Consider the following 16,793-nt stretch of genomic DNA (forward strand, 5'->3'; position numbering starts at 1 on the left):
CTCCACCCCCTACCATGTGCATGCTGCCATTATCAAGGCATTATCATTTACAATACTGGAAAAGGAGGCTCTGGATGGAAACTTGTAGGCCCAGATCAACTAGCTATTAATTTGGAACAATTTAAAAACAAAACAAGAGTTTTAGATGCTATTATGGTGTCACAGGAATTGAGAGGAATAGAAGATAAAATTACCAGCCATTTGTCAATCAAATTTTGTTGGCCAGAAGTATTCCTGCAAATGCACCAGAATGAAATTTGCATTTGTGAATAAACCACCTGAGCCAAATTCTAAGGCCCGAGGCAGTTTTATCTGTATAATAAAGATTTCATTGCCCCCCTCCTTTAATAGAAAATGTGGAGCAGAAAATGAATATAAAATGGTACGTTTATGACAGCCAAAATGATTGATTGGAAGAAAGTAATAGATGCTAGTTTCATTCTAATTTCCTCCTTCCACAGAAAAACCAATGACCCAGAAATGTGTAATAAATTAGCCAATTATCCCCAGATGTCAGGCTCTGCAAATGATGTAATCATGGATTTTACAAATCAGAACTGTCCAAAAGAGTAGTACGTCTTCCTGATTAAAATGTCAGCATAAAGTACAGTTTCTCACTTCAATTTCCACCGCTAAAATCAGCTTCTGTAATGGTGCAATATAATAATTAAATGAGTAGCAAACCTCACATGATAGTCAACAGAAATTCAAAATTATTTTTTTCAGAGGTTTCAGGTGAAAATTAAATGTCCTAGTAAAGCTCAGCCAATGTGGTTGCAAAATGTGCTGCAAAGTGCCGCCTCAGCTGCTCAAATAGATAGAAACTGTCCTACACAGCATATTCCCATGCATGTCTACTCAGACACAACTCCTGCTGAAGAAGGGACTACTCAGTAAATGTGCATAGGCTGAAATTCTATACTCACTTACCTGGACTTACTTTTGAGTAGTCATGTAAAAGCCTACATATCATACAGAAATTGAGAGGACAAAGTTATGTCTCACTATCAGGTAAAAGGCCCGTATTTAAAAAATAATTGAGAACTATCATAGAGATCTGCAGTCATCTCCAGTAATGAACATATCCCAGAGATTTGGAAGTTGTTGTTGTTGTTTTTAATATGAAAGATAAACAGGTTTCCCAAAAGAACTGACACCTCAGTGTGGACCTGACTGATCCCAAGGGTATGTTAATTTACAATTTGGTATTACGTTATGAATGACTACTAGATAAACAGCTGTTAAAGCTCATTAACTGGAAAGCTATAAATTGGTCAAATGGCTTTATTTTCAAATGATGGTGGATAGAGGGTGTATAACTAGCCAACATTGGACCTTGATTTTGAGCCCTAGATAGCATGGTCAGTGGTTAGGGATAACGAGAGCTGTAGTCTAGAAGGGATCATGTAGACAGTGTATTGATTAAGGCCTCACCAAGAGGTGGCTGGGCTGTACACAGATAAAAATGATGAGCAACATTTTAAATAAAAAAAAAATCACTCCAATACATTTTTATACTCTGCTTTAGCTATTTTCATCTGCAGGCATTCAGAGGTGGAACAGTGTAGTGGCCATAGTTTATTGCATATTTTCAGATGTATTTTCCTTAATAATATCTTATTGTTCAAGTGGTTAAATTAGGCTTGTGACTCAGAGTGGTTCATTGCACTCCTGATTAGAAGACTGCTTGCGGCCTGCTGTGTTTTTATTCATTTACTTAATTAATTTATGAACCACTTCTTATGAAGCAATTGCACAGTACAATAAAATGTATCTAAAACAATTATGTATACCAAAACATTTAAAAACATTTATTTATAGTGGTGCAGCAATAAAACTGCTAGCACATTTGCAAAGCTAAGCAGGGTCTGGTATGGTTTCAGACTGGATGAAGGACCGCATGCTCAGATTTATGCATTGCAGCGGGGTTGGACTAGATGACCCCCGGGATCCCTTCTAACTCTACAACTTTATGATTCTATGAAAAGTAATTTCTAACCCAATTGATACAGTCTGAGATAAAAAACCTCCACTTACAAGGCTTGTTGAAAGGGGAAAGTTTTCAGCAGATGCTAAATACACAATAGAGACAGTGCCTGCCTGGTATGTACTGGGAGGGAGTTCCAAAGGCTAGGTGCTAATGGCTCAAGTCCAATATCATGCCACCAGCGCTCAATTTCCGTTCTCATCCTGGGGCAAAGTTCGCAACCCAAGGTAACTACTTGCGGCTTAGCAGAGTTTGTAACCCAAAAAGTTTGTAACCTGAAGCGTTTGTAACCCAAGGTACCACTGTACCTTAATTAGAAACTTGTATCAGTATGATAGAGGTTTTCAGATATCTACCAAGGAAAAGAAAAGCCACATTATGCTGCCCCTCCTTTATTAAAGGATGATTTGGACTTTAAGTTCTACAGTTAAAGTGTTCAAGTCAAGCATCTGCTAATGATTAAGGCAAGTAGTAATTTTTGCTCCAAATATTTGACTCTGGACAAAGGCTGTACAAAAATAAAACAGGCCAGAATGAGAGCTTGGATGTCGATTAAGAACAAAATTAACAGAGCATTATAGGTAGGTAAACAAAATGATCGTATTCTACCACTTCAAAGTGTTTGTCAGATATTTTACTATAAATAAGCTTTATTCTTTATGCCAATTGCATTTCATCTTTTTGTTTCATCCTGTTTAAGTTCTTGTTTTGTTTTAGAGTTCCTGCATAATTTCAGTGTTGCTGCCAGAGTCTAATGGGCAATTTCCTATAAATTTTCTTCCAGATGTTTATCATCTTCTACTGGAGAAGAGGATTTAAGTGTTTGCTTTGATATCTCAGGAATAGGAGTTAACAAAAATGATAACTACAGTTTCCCTTATTGTTTTAGTATTAAATGTCTGAAAAAATAGCTTGAAGCATGAGAGTGGTGGATTTAAAATGAAAGGGAGCATTCAAAACATTAATCAAAAATAAAAACAAGCTTTTCTAAAAAACACACCCTGCTCCTATATAAGTTCCACAGTTTTATACAAAATTGTTTTGAACAGAATTGTATTTGCAGCTTAAGAACATTCAGATTCACATCGGCATTTGTCAAGGCAATTACCTGCAGTCAAGGTTATATGTACAAGAATGAATGCAAATATAGCCTGCTATCCAGTGCTAATTAGAATAGACCCATTTAAATAATCAAACATGAGTAAGTTCATTAATTTCAGTGGGTTTACTATGAGTATGACTTGGTTGGATATCACCATAGTAACCAAATAGCAACTGTCCAGAAAAAGCTGCCACGGCCTGCTCCTATGGAATTAGCAGTGGCGGTATTTGCAGAAAAATCAAGTAAAGGTTTTCACCTTGGATTGAATACAGTCATGGATTTGAGCTAGCAGAAAGCACTGTCGTTTGCATTGTTATGGAAATCTTCCAGATATTCTGCAACCCTCCCTGAATGATATCCTGTGCTGTTGTTGGTCTCCCAACACCCATGAACCACTTTTTAAGGGGTAGAAGCAGGTAGGGACCCTGAGAGGTGGGTTAGGGTGAGAGTGAGCTTCCTAAGTGAATGGGGATTTGAACCCTGGGTCTCTGAGGCCCCAGTTCAACACTCTACTTACACATTGGCTCTATAGAGATATAACTCTCACATAACTAATCTCACATAAAGGCCATAAAATGGATTCTTTTGCAGTTCAGGACCCTGAAATCTGTACCATGGCACGTGGCACTAAGTAGCTGTATAAAAACTGAACATTTGCTTTTTTTATAGTTATGCAGATACTGTGATGATTGAAGTTCCTCCAACATATGCTGCCTGCCTGGCCTACATTGCTATAAACCTACACTATAAGGCACCCCCCATGGCACTCACACTATTAGTGTCATGTGTGAAAGTTCCCAATGTGAACTGCAGTAAAGTTTTCGCATGGATTAATAGCGTTTGGGTACAGTCCAGTTTCAAACCCTTGTTTTGGCTTTAGGGGCTTTGCAGGCAGTGCTAAGTTAAGGGCACTAGGGAGGAGAGCTACGAACGTGATATAGCGGCAAGTAGGGAGAGAAAGAACCGCGGGCGTCTGAGAGGCCCGCCTGTGGCGCCAAGTGGGGAAGTTCACTCGGGGAGAAGGAGTTCGAGCTCTGCACTCTGTACATGCGCTTGTTTCCGGGCTCCTCCGGGATGTCGGCGCCAGAAGGCCGCCTCTAGGGGTCGCTGGTGCGGCGAATAAAGGCCGCCTCTCGGGAACAAGAGAGGGAGGTGGGCGGGCTGAGGAGAAGGCGAGGAAGGTGGCGGCGGGGCTGAGGCCGAGAGACGCAAACAACTTTTTCGCAGCGAGTTGCAGGCACCGGCCCGTCGTGCATGAACTGTAACCTGACACTGAAGCGAAGAGAAAGGGAGCGAAGCAGCGGAGGAGGAGGAGAAGGAGAAGGAGAAGAAGAAGCGGAGAAGAGGAAGCCCCGCCAAGGAGCCTCCGAGGGGGATGGTGGTTGCCGCCTCCGGCTCCTCCAGCCGCTCCTAGGGGCGTCCGGCACCCGGGCGAAGCCGGCAATGGGCAGGAGGGAAGCCGCCTGAGCCTCCGGCGAACTTTCCCCCACCTTCACGCCGGGCAGTCGGAGCGGAGCAGGCGGATGGAGGATGCGCTCTGCCCGGCGGGCTGTCTGAGCAGGAGGCGGCGGCGAAGGAAGCGACGGGGGCGCCGACGACGACGATGAAGAAGCTGCTGCTTGCGCCGCCGCTGCCTCTGCCGCCGCCGCGCTACAGCGCGGGTTTCCCGGAGCCCCGTCCTCATGTGGCCCCGCCGCCCGCCGCGGGGGCTCCCGGGCAGGGAGCGGGCTGGCGGCGGCGGAGGCCCCTCTCGCTGCTGCCCTTCCTCTCCCTGCGCGACTACGGCTTCTGCATGGCCGCCTTGCTGCTCTTCTGCCTGGGCTCCCTTTTCTACCAGCTCAACGGGGGCGCCCCTCGCTTTCTGCTGGACCTGAGGCACTATCTGGGTAAGGAGGGCGCAGGGGAGGGAGGGGGGCTGCTTCTGCTGCCCGAGGAAGGAGGAGGACTCCGGATAAAGGGGGGTGGGGGTGAAGAGCAAACCGGTAGCGCCCCGTGGGCTTGTGTGGCGAGTTGTGAAGCGAGCCGTCTTCCTTAAAGGGTAGAGAGGTCTGGCTTCTCCCCACCCTTGCTGGCCGGTGTGTGTGCTATAGTTCTCCAAAGTTGGTACTGCTGTCCGCTGTCAGGAGACATCTAACCAACTTCTTAATTGGCGTCTTTACCATTCTGCCTAGTGAAAGGGTCTAAGTTCTACTGGTAAGGGTTGGAGGGGCGTTTGTTCCCAACACAGAGACATGCAAGAGCAAGTGGCATGTTTTTCCTCACTAGGGAAGCGTTGCCGCCTTATCGAGTAGCTGTGCGCCTGCCGCGGTCGGTTGCGTTGGTAAATGGTCGCATTTGAATCGAAATGTTTGAAACTTTTGCAGCTGGGAAGAGTGGCTTGGAGTATTTCGGTTGCATGCCCCTTCGTCCCTCTCGTATTCCATTAGACCGTATGAAGGAGGAAGTGGGGGTCCCTTTTATTATAGCTGCTGCTGCAAATAGTACAGAAAATGATGCTTTTGGTCAAGGCATTGAAGGGGCACTTGCTTTGCAGTTATATAGTCCGGTAGTGTCAAGTCCAGGGATGAGGAACCCGTGGCCCCCCAGCTGTCGGACTCCAACCCTCATCATAACATGGCCAGCAGTCAAACTAGGGAGTGGGGTGGGGGGAGTAAGTGGTGCTTCAGGTTAAGAACAGTTTCAGGTTAAGAACGGACCTCCCGAGGTACCACTGTACTCCAGACATTCACTGCAGATGTCTGCCTAGCCTTTTAATTCAAGGCATCAAGTTCCATTGTCTCCTTAGGCATGTTCCACTGACAAAATGCTCTTCTAGGACAAAATACTTCCTCCAGCAGTAGGTATAAAAGTTCTCCCCATCTGCCCCCCCCTAGTCTTTTAAATGCTTGAAAATTGACAATGGTTATCCCCCCCCCCCAGCCTAAATGAACCCATTTATTTAGCAGGAGCAGCTGGCATGCTTGTTCATTTGCACTCTTCTTATCTTCCATGTGGGGACTTTCTATTTGAGTGTTGGAGGAGCTGCCTGCATGTGTGTTGGAGAAAGGAGGAGGAGGAGGAGGGTGTCCTTAAGGTCACCCTTGGCCTGACCACAAAATAAATCATTGTGGTTCACAGCCAGTCCCAGTGGTAAAATAAATGTGAGCTGTGGACTGACAGTTAAAATTAAGAGACTGCTGGCAATTCAAATGACAGTATTGCTGGATGAAGTTGGCTACAATGAATATTAAAAAAAGAATTTTACAAGAGCACAGTGAAAGGTGGTGAGCACAACATATTACAATTGGGCTGAACTGGCTATAGCAGGACAGCAGCTACATTGCTGCTTCATTTCTTCTCCAACATGAGCTCTCATATATTTATTAAGGAATATTTTGCACATAGCAGCTTCCTGGGATTTTACTTATGTGTAAACAAGCCTTCTGTATGCTACTTAACTTATTACATTTGTTTCCCACATTTTCTTTAATGGGTCATACATGGTTTCCCCTATTCTCCATTTTACCGTCACAAAAACCCTGTGAGGTAGGCTACTTGTGAGAGATGGGCCCAAGCTCACCCACCTAGCTTCATGGCCAAGTGGGGATTTGATCTCTGATCTTCCGAGTTCTAGTTCAACATTCTAACTGCTAACACCACACTGGTGCTTTTTAACTGTATCACTGGCACGTGCATTGAGAAGATGCAGACACATCACAGTTTATATGGTTCTTTCTTTCTGAAATTTATTTTAGAAAATCTCTGCATTTTAAATAGTCCTTCAAAACCTTACATGCCCAGCTTTCAACTGCTCACTTCCTTTCTCTTTGCCATGCTTTCTCTTGCATTTTGTTGTTGGGCTTCCTTGCAAATCTTGTGTCTACCATCCTGTATTGTAATGGGTAGCACAATCCTAACCCTCAAACTGCTCTGCTGGAGGAAGTTGGAATGTGGTTGCAGTTTCTGAAGGTGGGGGGAAGGTGGTGTGTCCACTGAAAGCATAGGTGGAACCTACCAGTGGTGGTATTGTCATTGGCGGTAGCCAGTGTAAGTCCTCAAAATGGGTTGTTTCAGGGAGCAGAAGGGGGGTGAGCTGGGCTGGCCAAGGGTCTGCTGGAACATAATCCAATCCTGTTATTTGCAAGGGTGTGGAGCGTGATCCAGGCTTCTCTGCTGTTCCAGCCCAATGTTGGTGCAGCAAATTTTGGAGGCAATTTTACTGCCCTCCCCCTACTTTCTGCCTTGACCCGCACAAGTGGCAGGGCTACAGTTGCAATTGTGGCTCTGCTATTCTGTTCATTAACTATGGCTGGGAGGTAGGATTGCTCTGAGTTAATATAGACACCATTGTGTCTTCACAGTATATAGAACACACCCCACTATCTTCTATCTTCATTTCGAATTCCAGTAGCCTCTGTTTCACTTGCAGCTCCATTTACTGATAGTTGTTTTGTATGTGCCCATGTTGTAGTACCTATTTCTGAATTACTTTATTCTCAATAGGGTTGTTTCGGATTTGGTGGGTGCATTGTCAGGACCAGTTATCACATCTTTGTGCCTGTAATAGTTTTTCTGCTAAGACATTTTTTCAATAAGCTCTGTCCCTCCCCTCCTTCAGCAATGGAAATAACATGTATTTTATTTTATTGAAAGTATTTATGAATTGCCTTTCTGCTCCCAAGGTTATCTAACAGTAATTAAAAATGACAATCTAGGTAAACACCAACTAAAATGATTAAAGCTTCTCTTTATTTGTTGCCCCGAATTGTGACTTTTGGTAGTTTCCAAATCACTGTGCCTCCTGAATGCATTTAACACTGAAGACTTTATTGAAGGAATGTGAATCTCTCTAAAGTATGTGGCTGGGAAAACCACAGGGGGTTGCAGGGACTGAACTTCTAGTTTCCTGAAGCAGAAATAAGTGATACCCAATCAAAACAGTGCAATCCAGACTTCTGGCTTGAAGACTGCAAGCAAAAGAGTTGAGAGCAGGGCAGGGGGGAAGAAGGGATTATGAAATACTTGGAAGTAAAAATGTGCTTTGGGTTTTCTTCTGGTTTTGTGCAATGAAACGGCAACATACTGTGCTAATTGGTAATAAGAAGCAAGAAAATAGAATGGTGATCAGTTAAAATCAGGAAATGGGAATTGGCATTGAAATAAGATGTATTGTGTAATGTCAGTCTGAAACATGTTGGTTCCAAAACTATTTTAAAAGCTGCATAGTAGAAGCATAACATTTTGTTGCACAGGTGAAAACAATATATCAGTGATGCAAGCTGTAGAAATTCAAATTTATAGAATTGTAGAGTTGGAAGGGAACCTGAGTGTCATCTAGTTAAATATGTCTCTCCCCCCCTCCATTTTTAGCTGACATGCAGACAGTTGGAGCTTAGGATGCAAGTTATAAACACTAACAAACAAACTTAAATTTGAATTGAGCCTAGCTAATTTAGGCCATAAATTGGTTGCTGGATGTGGTCAGAAATTTAATTCTGGTAACCAGTGGGGAAACCTCACAGGAGTAATGAAAGGCAAACAGCAGAGCAGGCTGTGTCTTTTGTGAGGTGTGTACATGTCCATGAATGCTGAAGGTTGGAAGAGAGAGGCTGCAACATATACCTCTTATTCCCTGCAAAATCTTCACTTTGCTTCTGCAGAGAGAGTGCCTCATTGGCTGCCAGACCCAAATTGTCCTTGGTATGAAAATTATTAAATCTCAATCTGAAAGGGGCTGCTTGTTTCCAGCTTCCTACAAGTGACCTCTGTGGAGGGCCATGAGGCCATAATTATTTAAGGCCCAACAAGATGTGCATCATGTACATGCATCGGTTCATACATACCAGCATTTGGTGCTTTACTCTTTGCTCCTTGTAAAAATCACATGGTTCCTACATCTATGAAACCGTATGTGAAGTGTCTGTTTTTTGGGATGGTATGTACATTTTTGTTCTCTCACTGCCTTCCTGAGTTTGCAGAGATGTGTATTGTTCATCTGAGGTCATACTTGGAACGAACATCAGTCAAGTTGTAGTATGCATCAGTCCTCTATAGATTTCTCTGTACTATTATTTTGGTAAAGAAAAAAAAACTTTGATTCAGTCTGTTACTATAGGTCCTTTCACCTGCCTTAAATAGAGCAGTAAGAGTTTGCTGAATAAAAAATATGCATATTCAAATCACAGATACAGAAGAAAAAGTGCATTCTTACCCCCAGTCACCTACAGGATTTCATATTCTTGCCTGAAGGTAAGGGTTTGTCCCTCACTTATGTGTTACTTAAAAGAGAGACATATTAAACGTCCACAGTACTCTTGAAAGCAGGCTTTAGCACATAGATGATCTGAAAACTACAAGGACTGATTTTCTGTTAGTTGCACAGTGTAAGAACAGTGTCTTCTGTTTGTTTGTTTTTAACCACAGTGGTACCTCGGGTTACAGACGCTTCAGGTTACAGACTCCGCTAACCCAGAAATAGTACCTCGGGTTAAAAACTTTGCTTCAGGATGAGAACAGAAATTGTGCGGCGGCGGCGGTGGGAGGCCCCATTAGCTAAAGTGGTACCTCAGGTTAAGAACAGTTTCAGGTTAAGAATGGACCTCCAGAACGACTTAAGTTCTTAACCAGAGGTACCACTGCATCTTGATCCTTATTGGACTCCTCCTCCTCCTCCTCCTCCTCCTCCTCCTCCTCCTCCTCCTCCTCCTCCTCCTCCTTCATGGAAATTCATTGTGTGGAAACTGATGGTTGAAGTTAGTTATACCTGTAAGGAAATCTCTTCCCATCACTTTTTGTAGATGCATTTTTATCCTGTACGGTTGCTAGAGAAGGAAATTTAAGACACTAGGAAGCTAGAGGCTTTAAAACTCCAGCTTTAAATGTGAGTAATACATTACAATCATTTGCTCCAATCAAGGTGTCATTGAGAAATAAGTCTACAACCTCTTCAGAAAGATATCTAGGGTGAGAAGAGCTGCAGCAAATTTTCACTGCCCAAAGCATGTTGTTGTTTTCTGCTTTTTCTGTGCTGAACCTCTTTTCGGGTTGATTAATTTCTCTGTATATCTGGGGGAATTCTAGGCTTACATTTCAAAGCATTATTTATTGGAGGTGTCAGATATATATAAAAGTGACTAAAACCACTTGTGCTGTACAACAAACTCTGCCTCTGGGCTTCCGGTTCAATCAGCCTTAAGAATGCACCCCACTTAGTCCACATATATTTGCATGCCAAAAGATACTGCAAGTGAGTAGTTGTGCACACATAATCTGCAGGAAGTAATTACGCAATAGAAACATCTGTTCAGAAGCAGATAGTGACTGTAGATTTTAGACTAAAGAAGTGTTTGGGGAGGGAGGGAATGCCTAGCTCTATATGTGCCTGCCTTCTGTTTCACTGCTTGACATCCCCCCTCCCAAGTGTACAAACCACACATTTGAAATCACTTATGACTGCTGATGGAATTGGCCAGAAAAAGCATTGGGTCTGAAAAGAGTCATTTCTCTGATCTAAATTCTCCCTTCCCCAAATGGCTTTTCTTTTTTAATGTGTTGTGGTACTGTTGTCATATAATGTGTAGGAAGCTCTTTGGTTTTCTTGGCACTTCAATTTCTCTAAGTACGGAGTAGTAAAGATGTGCATCCAACCTGCAGTACACCAAAACTGCTTTCTCCAGTGTATGCCTTTTTATGCTCCTCCCGGTGACATTAGAATTTTTATATGTAAAGTTATTTTGGTTGTATTTTGCTCAGCTGTGCCTGTTTAAGCAAGAAGAGATGTAATTACCTTATAAACAGCGTGGCACTCCAGACACCTTTACATTTATATGGCATGATTTTCTCTGCCACCTTGGGCAGTGAGTTTCTGTGTTAGCTACATTCCTCTCCTGCTGTACCTTTTATTTCTCCTGTAACCCGTTTCACTATTTTTCCCATTTTACTCAGGTTTTTGCTTTCCTATCACTTCCTTTGTCTGGCTGCTTGCTCTTGTCACCTACTGCCCCACCCCCACCGTTATCTATTGCATGGGCTGGAGTGTAGAAGAGGTGCCCTGGTGGGTTATCAGGCTCACACAATTGTTTATATTTCTTTTAAAAACCTATGGAACATAAGGGGGGAAATGGAATAGCTATAGAAGATTTAAATTTAAAGCAGCTTGGGAAGTAGTGCCAAATGTTACCAGGCAACATCATTATATAAATAATACTTTGAACATAAGAGTCCTGCTGGATCAGACCAAAAAGCTCATCTTGTGTCGCATCCTGTTCCAGATGCTTATGGGAATCCCACAAGCAGAATATAAATGCAACAGTCATTTCCCACTAGTGATTCCCAGCAAATGGTATACAGAGGCATACTGCATTCAAAGAGTAGATATTGATTGCCTTATGCTCCATGGATTTGTCAAATCTTCTTTTAAAGTTATCCAAGTTGGTGGCCACCCTTCCATCCTGTGGGAGCAGATGCCATAGTTTTAGCCATGTGTTACATGAATACGTGCTTTCTCTCGTCTGTCGTTCATTTTTGGATCTGTATCGTCTGTATTGTATACAGTGGTACCTCGGGTTAAGTACTTAATTCGTTCCGGAGGTCTGTTCTTAACCTGAAGCACCACTTTAGCTAATGGGGCCTCCCACTGCCACCGCGCCACCAGAGCACGATTTCTGTTCTCATCCTGAAGCAAAGTTCTTAACCCGAGGTACTATTTCTGGGTTAGCGGAGTTTGTAACCTGAAGCGTCTGTAACCTGAAGCGTGTGCAACCCGAGGTACCACTGTACTGCATTATTTGTCATTTTGCTAAACTAGAAAGCTCCAGCTTTTACCCATGGTGGTTTTCTTCAGCCTCTTGGTTGTTTTGGGTGCTCTTTTTGGAACATACAGTATCCTTTAATGAGGTGAGGCGACTAGAACTGTACACAGTATCTAAGTGTGGTCGCACCATATGACATTATACAGAATGGCATTATATTGGCAGCTTTCATTTAAATCCCTTTCTTAATGAGTGCTAACATGGAATTTCCCTTTTTCATAGTTGTTGCACACTGGGTCATCTTCATTGATATATCCGTATCCACTATGACCCCAAGATTTCTGTACAGTGACTGCCACTTCAGACCTCATTAGTATATAAGTAGCATTATGATTTTTGTCCCAATGTGCATCACTTTACACTTACTTACACTGAATTACACTGGCCATTTTACTACCCATTCACCCAATTTAGAAATATCATTTTGGAACTTTTCATAATCCATTTTTATTTTAACCTCCCTGAACAATTTGGTGTAGACACCAAACTTGGCTTCCTCACTGCTCATGCCTAATTATTTTTATTCTGTGTGGTGCTATTGGCCTGGTTCAGACATACTGGGAAATGGTTTCCAAGTATATAAATGAGCCTACATATATAAGCCTTTTGCTTGCATGCTTTTTCACTCCACACATCTCATCACAGGAGAGGAGGAGATAACAAGCCAAGGTCTGTCACTGTTGTTTCCTTCTTTTTCCTCAAATCATAGTTCAAACAAATCAGTTTACAGAGTTTGGGTGTCAGAGGACTTACTGGTTTATGAATTAGTGGGAAACCATGGTTATTGAATGAATCCTGAATTTTCAAAGTGATTCACATTTTAAAATTTTATTTATTCAAAATACTTTAAAGCTGTTCTACAGGAAAATGTCCAGGGCAACTTAGAATACTACCACATGCACACTGCTCACTGCCATGTTTTGCTGTGATGGTGTTTACATATATCATGGACTGGGGGCAGCAGATAATGCTCATCACTTTCCAGTTTTTCAGTTCATCCAATGAATTTTGGAAAAGGTTCGGTTCTGTGCAAATGTAAATTTACCATTCAGTATTTTGCTCAGATGCTTTAGGGACAATGTACATGACAGATAGAGACCAGTTCATTCTCTAAGTTTTCACATTTTAATAGATATTGCCTTAGTTGTCAGTCATTCAGATGTTTTTTGTGGTCAACCAGCCAAGAAAAACAAAATGAAGAGTGTAAAATACAAAATCATAGCCTCCATAAAACTAATTATTAAAGATGACTAAGATCAAACCATCTCAAAAGTATAAGACACAAAACCATTTGGATATTTTGGTGCCTGCTCAGTAATAAATTTGTGGGTTCCCCTTGTAGTACTTTAAAAAATATAGTAGTTTAGTGATTTAAACAGCAAAAAAACCAAACATAAGCACTAGAAAAGATAGTAGTTTATTTTAAAAATTATTTTCATATTGAAATCCCTGAGAGAATTGTAACCTTGATTAAAGTTTTGGCTGCCTGTGGTTTATACTATGAATTTGGGATGAATCTTGGCATGTTTCTATTTGCACAAGATAATCCAGAAATGTATCATCTATCTTAAAATTCCATGTAAAATGAAAAGTGTTAGGACTGATTGATTTGAGTATAGCCTGAATGGAAATGAAGTATGTTTAGATAAGTTATTAGGTGTTCCTGTCCTGGCACAGATCTCAAGTTGGCAGAACATGTGCCTTAGAATGCAAGGCTTGCAGTATTAATGTCCTGTTGAATTTACTTAATGGTAGAATAGCATGCTATGCCAAATATATGGGTGGGTTTCCCTGTGTTATTCCTGGCTGATTGATCAGAATGATTGGAATACATTTCTCTTCCCTCTTGAGTGTTGTACAGGGGTTATTATTTTAACTGAAAATGAAAGGTACAGTCTTTCTGCCCTCCCAACATAAAGCCTGCCCCCTAACATAAATCTTGTTTCTGGTTTTTAATTTTAATTAGGGTCTGCTCTGTTTTCCCAGTTTTGCTTTCCTTCATTGACTTCAGATATTAAATGTTTTTTAAAGGTCACCAGCGGTTTTACTTCTGCAGAACTGATGCTCCTTACCCCACATGCCTTCTTTCTAATCTTTACCACACCTACAACGTCAGATATTCTCCAGAAAGACAGTTTCTGACTCTGATACAGCTTGTGAAGTTGACCCACATATTGGTCCCTATTCTCGTCCTTATGTTGTATACTGTGATTCTGCAGAGTGCCAAAAATGGTATTGTCAGAGGCGGACCTAGGGTTTGTTGAAACAGAGGTACAGGCTTGGGGGCACATGTGCATCACCCCAGAAATCTGTCTCCAGTTGTGAGTTTAGACAAGAACTGGGAGCTGAGCAGTAGGAGAAATGGTCAGGTGATATGAAGGTAGACCAATCAAAGAGCACAACAATGAGAATTCACCACCAAAATGGCACTTGTAGTATGGCAAGATGCAATGTCGGACAAGAAATGGAGACGGCTAGGGGGTGGGCCTGCGGCTGTCAATCAGCCAGGCACAAAGCAGGCAGCCGCAGATCAGCATCCATCGTTTTCTCTCCTCCTCTTGCTCACCTGTTACCAAGTTGAATCCCTCCCTCCTTTTCCACAAAGTCAGAAAAAGAATAAATGTGATATGTGCCTTTTAAGACTTCTCACCGGTCAGTCGGTCAGTTAGATAAATTCTTGGAGGCTATTATCTGTTGTGGTTGTGCTCTGCTTTTACAGTTGGAGGCAGCAAGGCTTCTGAATACCAGTTGCAGGAAACCCCAGGAGAGAAGAGAGCTCTTGTGCTTGGGTCCTGCATCTGGGTTTCCTACAGGCATCTGGTTGGACACAGTGAGAACACAATGGGCTATTGGCCTGATACAGCATGCTCTTGTTATGTTCTTATAAACTCCAGCCATAGCAGTCTATATATAAATGAAATACATGTTGAGTATAATAATTAGGTTTCTTTATGTAGCATGATATCATAAAAACAGTGTCAACATTTGAATTGCTCTTTCCCTTTTTCTGTTATTGTAAATCAATCCAGGACTCCTCTGAATGTGTGAAGTGATATGTAAATATAATAAATTAACTTGTCACACCTGCCATAGTATTTAATTAGTTAATTGTTCTGTTAAAAATTAACTTGCTTATAGCAAACGACACAGCTTCTCCATCAGATGAGAGAGTAGGAGCTGTTTAGTGTCATAACATCTGGGTAGCAAGAACATGTAATATTTGGAATAGGCATGAGGATAATTGAAGTGAAAATGATTATAAAATGAGATGAAACACTGCTATGCAGTCTTCATGTCTTTACTTGACACCACATTGCAAAGTGAAAACCACGATGTCCAGTTACTGGAAGTCCAGAGTTTCCGCTTTGTACACACCTTTCAGTCTTACTAGGCAGTCCAGAAATGTTTGTTTCTTGCTCTATCTCCTCTCTTTTTTGTAATATTCAAAGTGGAACTTTGCCATATCACCTTTCTGAAGTGTTCAAGGCTTGTGAGGGCAGGAATGATTTCTGCATCTTAGTTTGCTTCCAGATGACTTGTTTACCAAGCATTTTTGGCCAATTTGTTTGCATGAATTTGAGGGTAGGTTCATTATCACTCATTCTGGCTTGTCTGCGGGGAGCTAGGGCAATGTTGCATTAAGTAGATGATGTTATGAACCTTAGCAGCTCAGGACTATAATACCTCAAGGACCACTTCTCCCCATATGAACCAACGTGGACTCTTTGATCATTACTTGAGGCCCTTCTTTGGGTGTCCCCTCCATGAGAGGTCTGGAGGGTTGCAGCATGGGAACTGCGGTTATGTAATTCATTTGCACCCAAAATTAGCAATAGTCCAGAAGCTAACTGGTGTAGGGTGGTATGAAAATGCTTTTCAAAAGTTACACAGAAGTGCAGAGAACAATTGGTGAAAGTGACTCACCCTCTCTGCGTTATGCCAGCCAGTAGGAGAAGCAAGCACTCACAGATAGGGCAGTGTTCTTTGAACATAGCTGTGTATCATCAGAGGCTTACATGTCTTATTAATGTGCACAAGAACTTCAGTAACTAACAGGCAGTGAGCTGATACATCACTGTTAAAGGCTCTCCTCATGTGCCATGATAGTCTTCTTTCCATTCTTCCAGTGCCTCTCTTTCTTTCTTCCCCAGAGAAGACTGGATTGAAGAAAGAAACCAAAGTGCAGGAGCTAGAGAAAGAAGTTTTCTCAGTCTAATACATCTGGCCCCAGCCTGGTTTTACATTTGCCACTAGGGATGGACAAATGTGAACTACTGGCAAAATATTTCATCCATGCTTGTTGCTAATCTTGGATTACAAGCATAATACAATGGGCATGTTGGCAAAATATATTATTCAACTTCATAACTGGGAGTTTGTTTCCATGGAAGAAGTGTTAAAAGAACCCTAACTGAAGCCTAACAGTTTTGTTTTTGAAAGTAGTTACTAATTCCTCTGAAAATTATGGTTGGCATCACAAACCAAAATTTATGGTCTGTATTTTCAAAGAAAGTGCCAGTATGACAGTCTTAGTAGTTCCGTTTGGCTCTTGCTCAGGGAAGCGCTCCAAATTAGTTCTGCAAATAAAAAATAACATGTATTCCTTCCCCTTTTCTCTTAACATCTCTGCTTTAACTTCAGAAACGAAACAAAATCTAAGCCCTTGTGTGCTTGATCTCATAGGCATGTGACCTTTAACGCTGTTCCAGACAGACCTGTGGTTATAGCATAGTTCTTTTTATTCCATACAAATATTTCTGTTCTTTACCCGGGTGAAGACGGAGAGATGCCACCATTTTTAACTTGGCAGGAGGATGCACTTAGTCTGTTAGTCGCTAAAGGGGTTTCCCAGCTGCCCTTAATTCCCAGCAAACAGTAATGTTATAGAAAGTTAAATACTCCTGGGATTACTATC

General features: G+C 42.0%; 1 protein-coding gene across 1 annotated transcript in view; it reads left to right on the plus strand.

Moving 5' to 3' along the window:
* The first annotated feature begins 4,231 nt into the window (after positions 1-4,231).
* UST (uronyl 2-sulfotransferase) overlaps positions 4,232-16,793 on the plus strand; it is a 112,611-nt gene continuing 100,049 nt past the window's right edge. The window contains exon 1 of the mRNA XM_083608021.1: positions 4,232-4,975. Coding sequence (XP_083464147.1) covers positions 4,693-4,975 — 283 coding nt within the window. The 5' untranslated portion in view covers positions 4,232-4,692. The remainder of the gene's footprint in view (positions 4,976-16,793) is intronic.

This window comes from Podarcis filfolensis (genome assembly GCF_964270895.1).
Source record: "Podarcis filfolensis genome assembly, chromosome: 3".
In the NCBI taxonomy this organism is placed as follows: Eukaryota; Metazoa; Chordata; class Lepidosauria; order Squamata; family Lacertidae; genus Podarcis; species Podarcis filfolensis.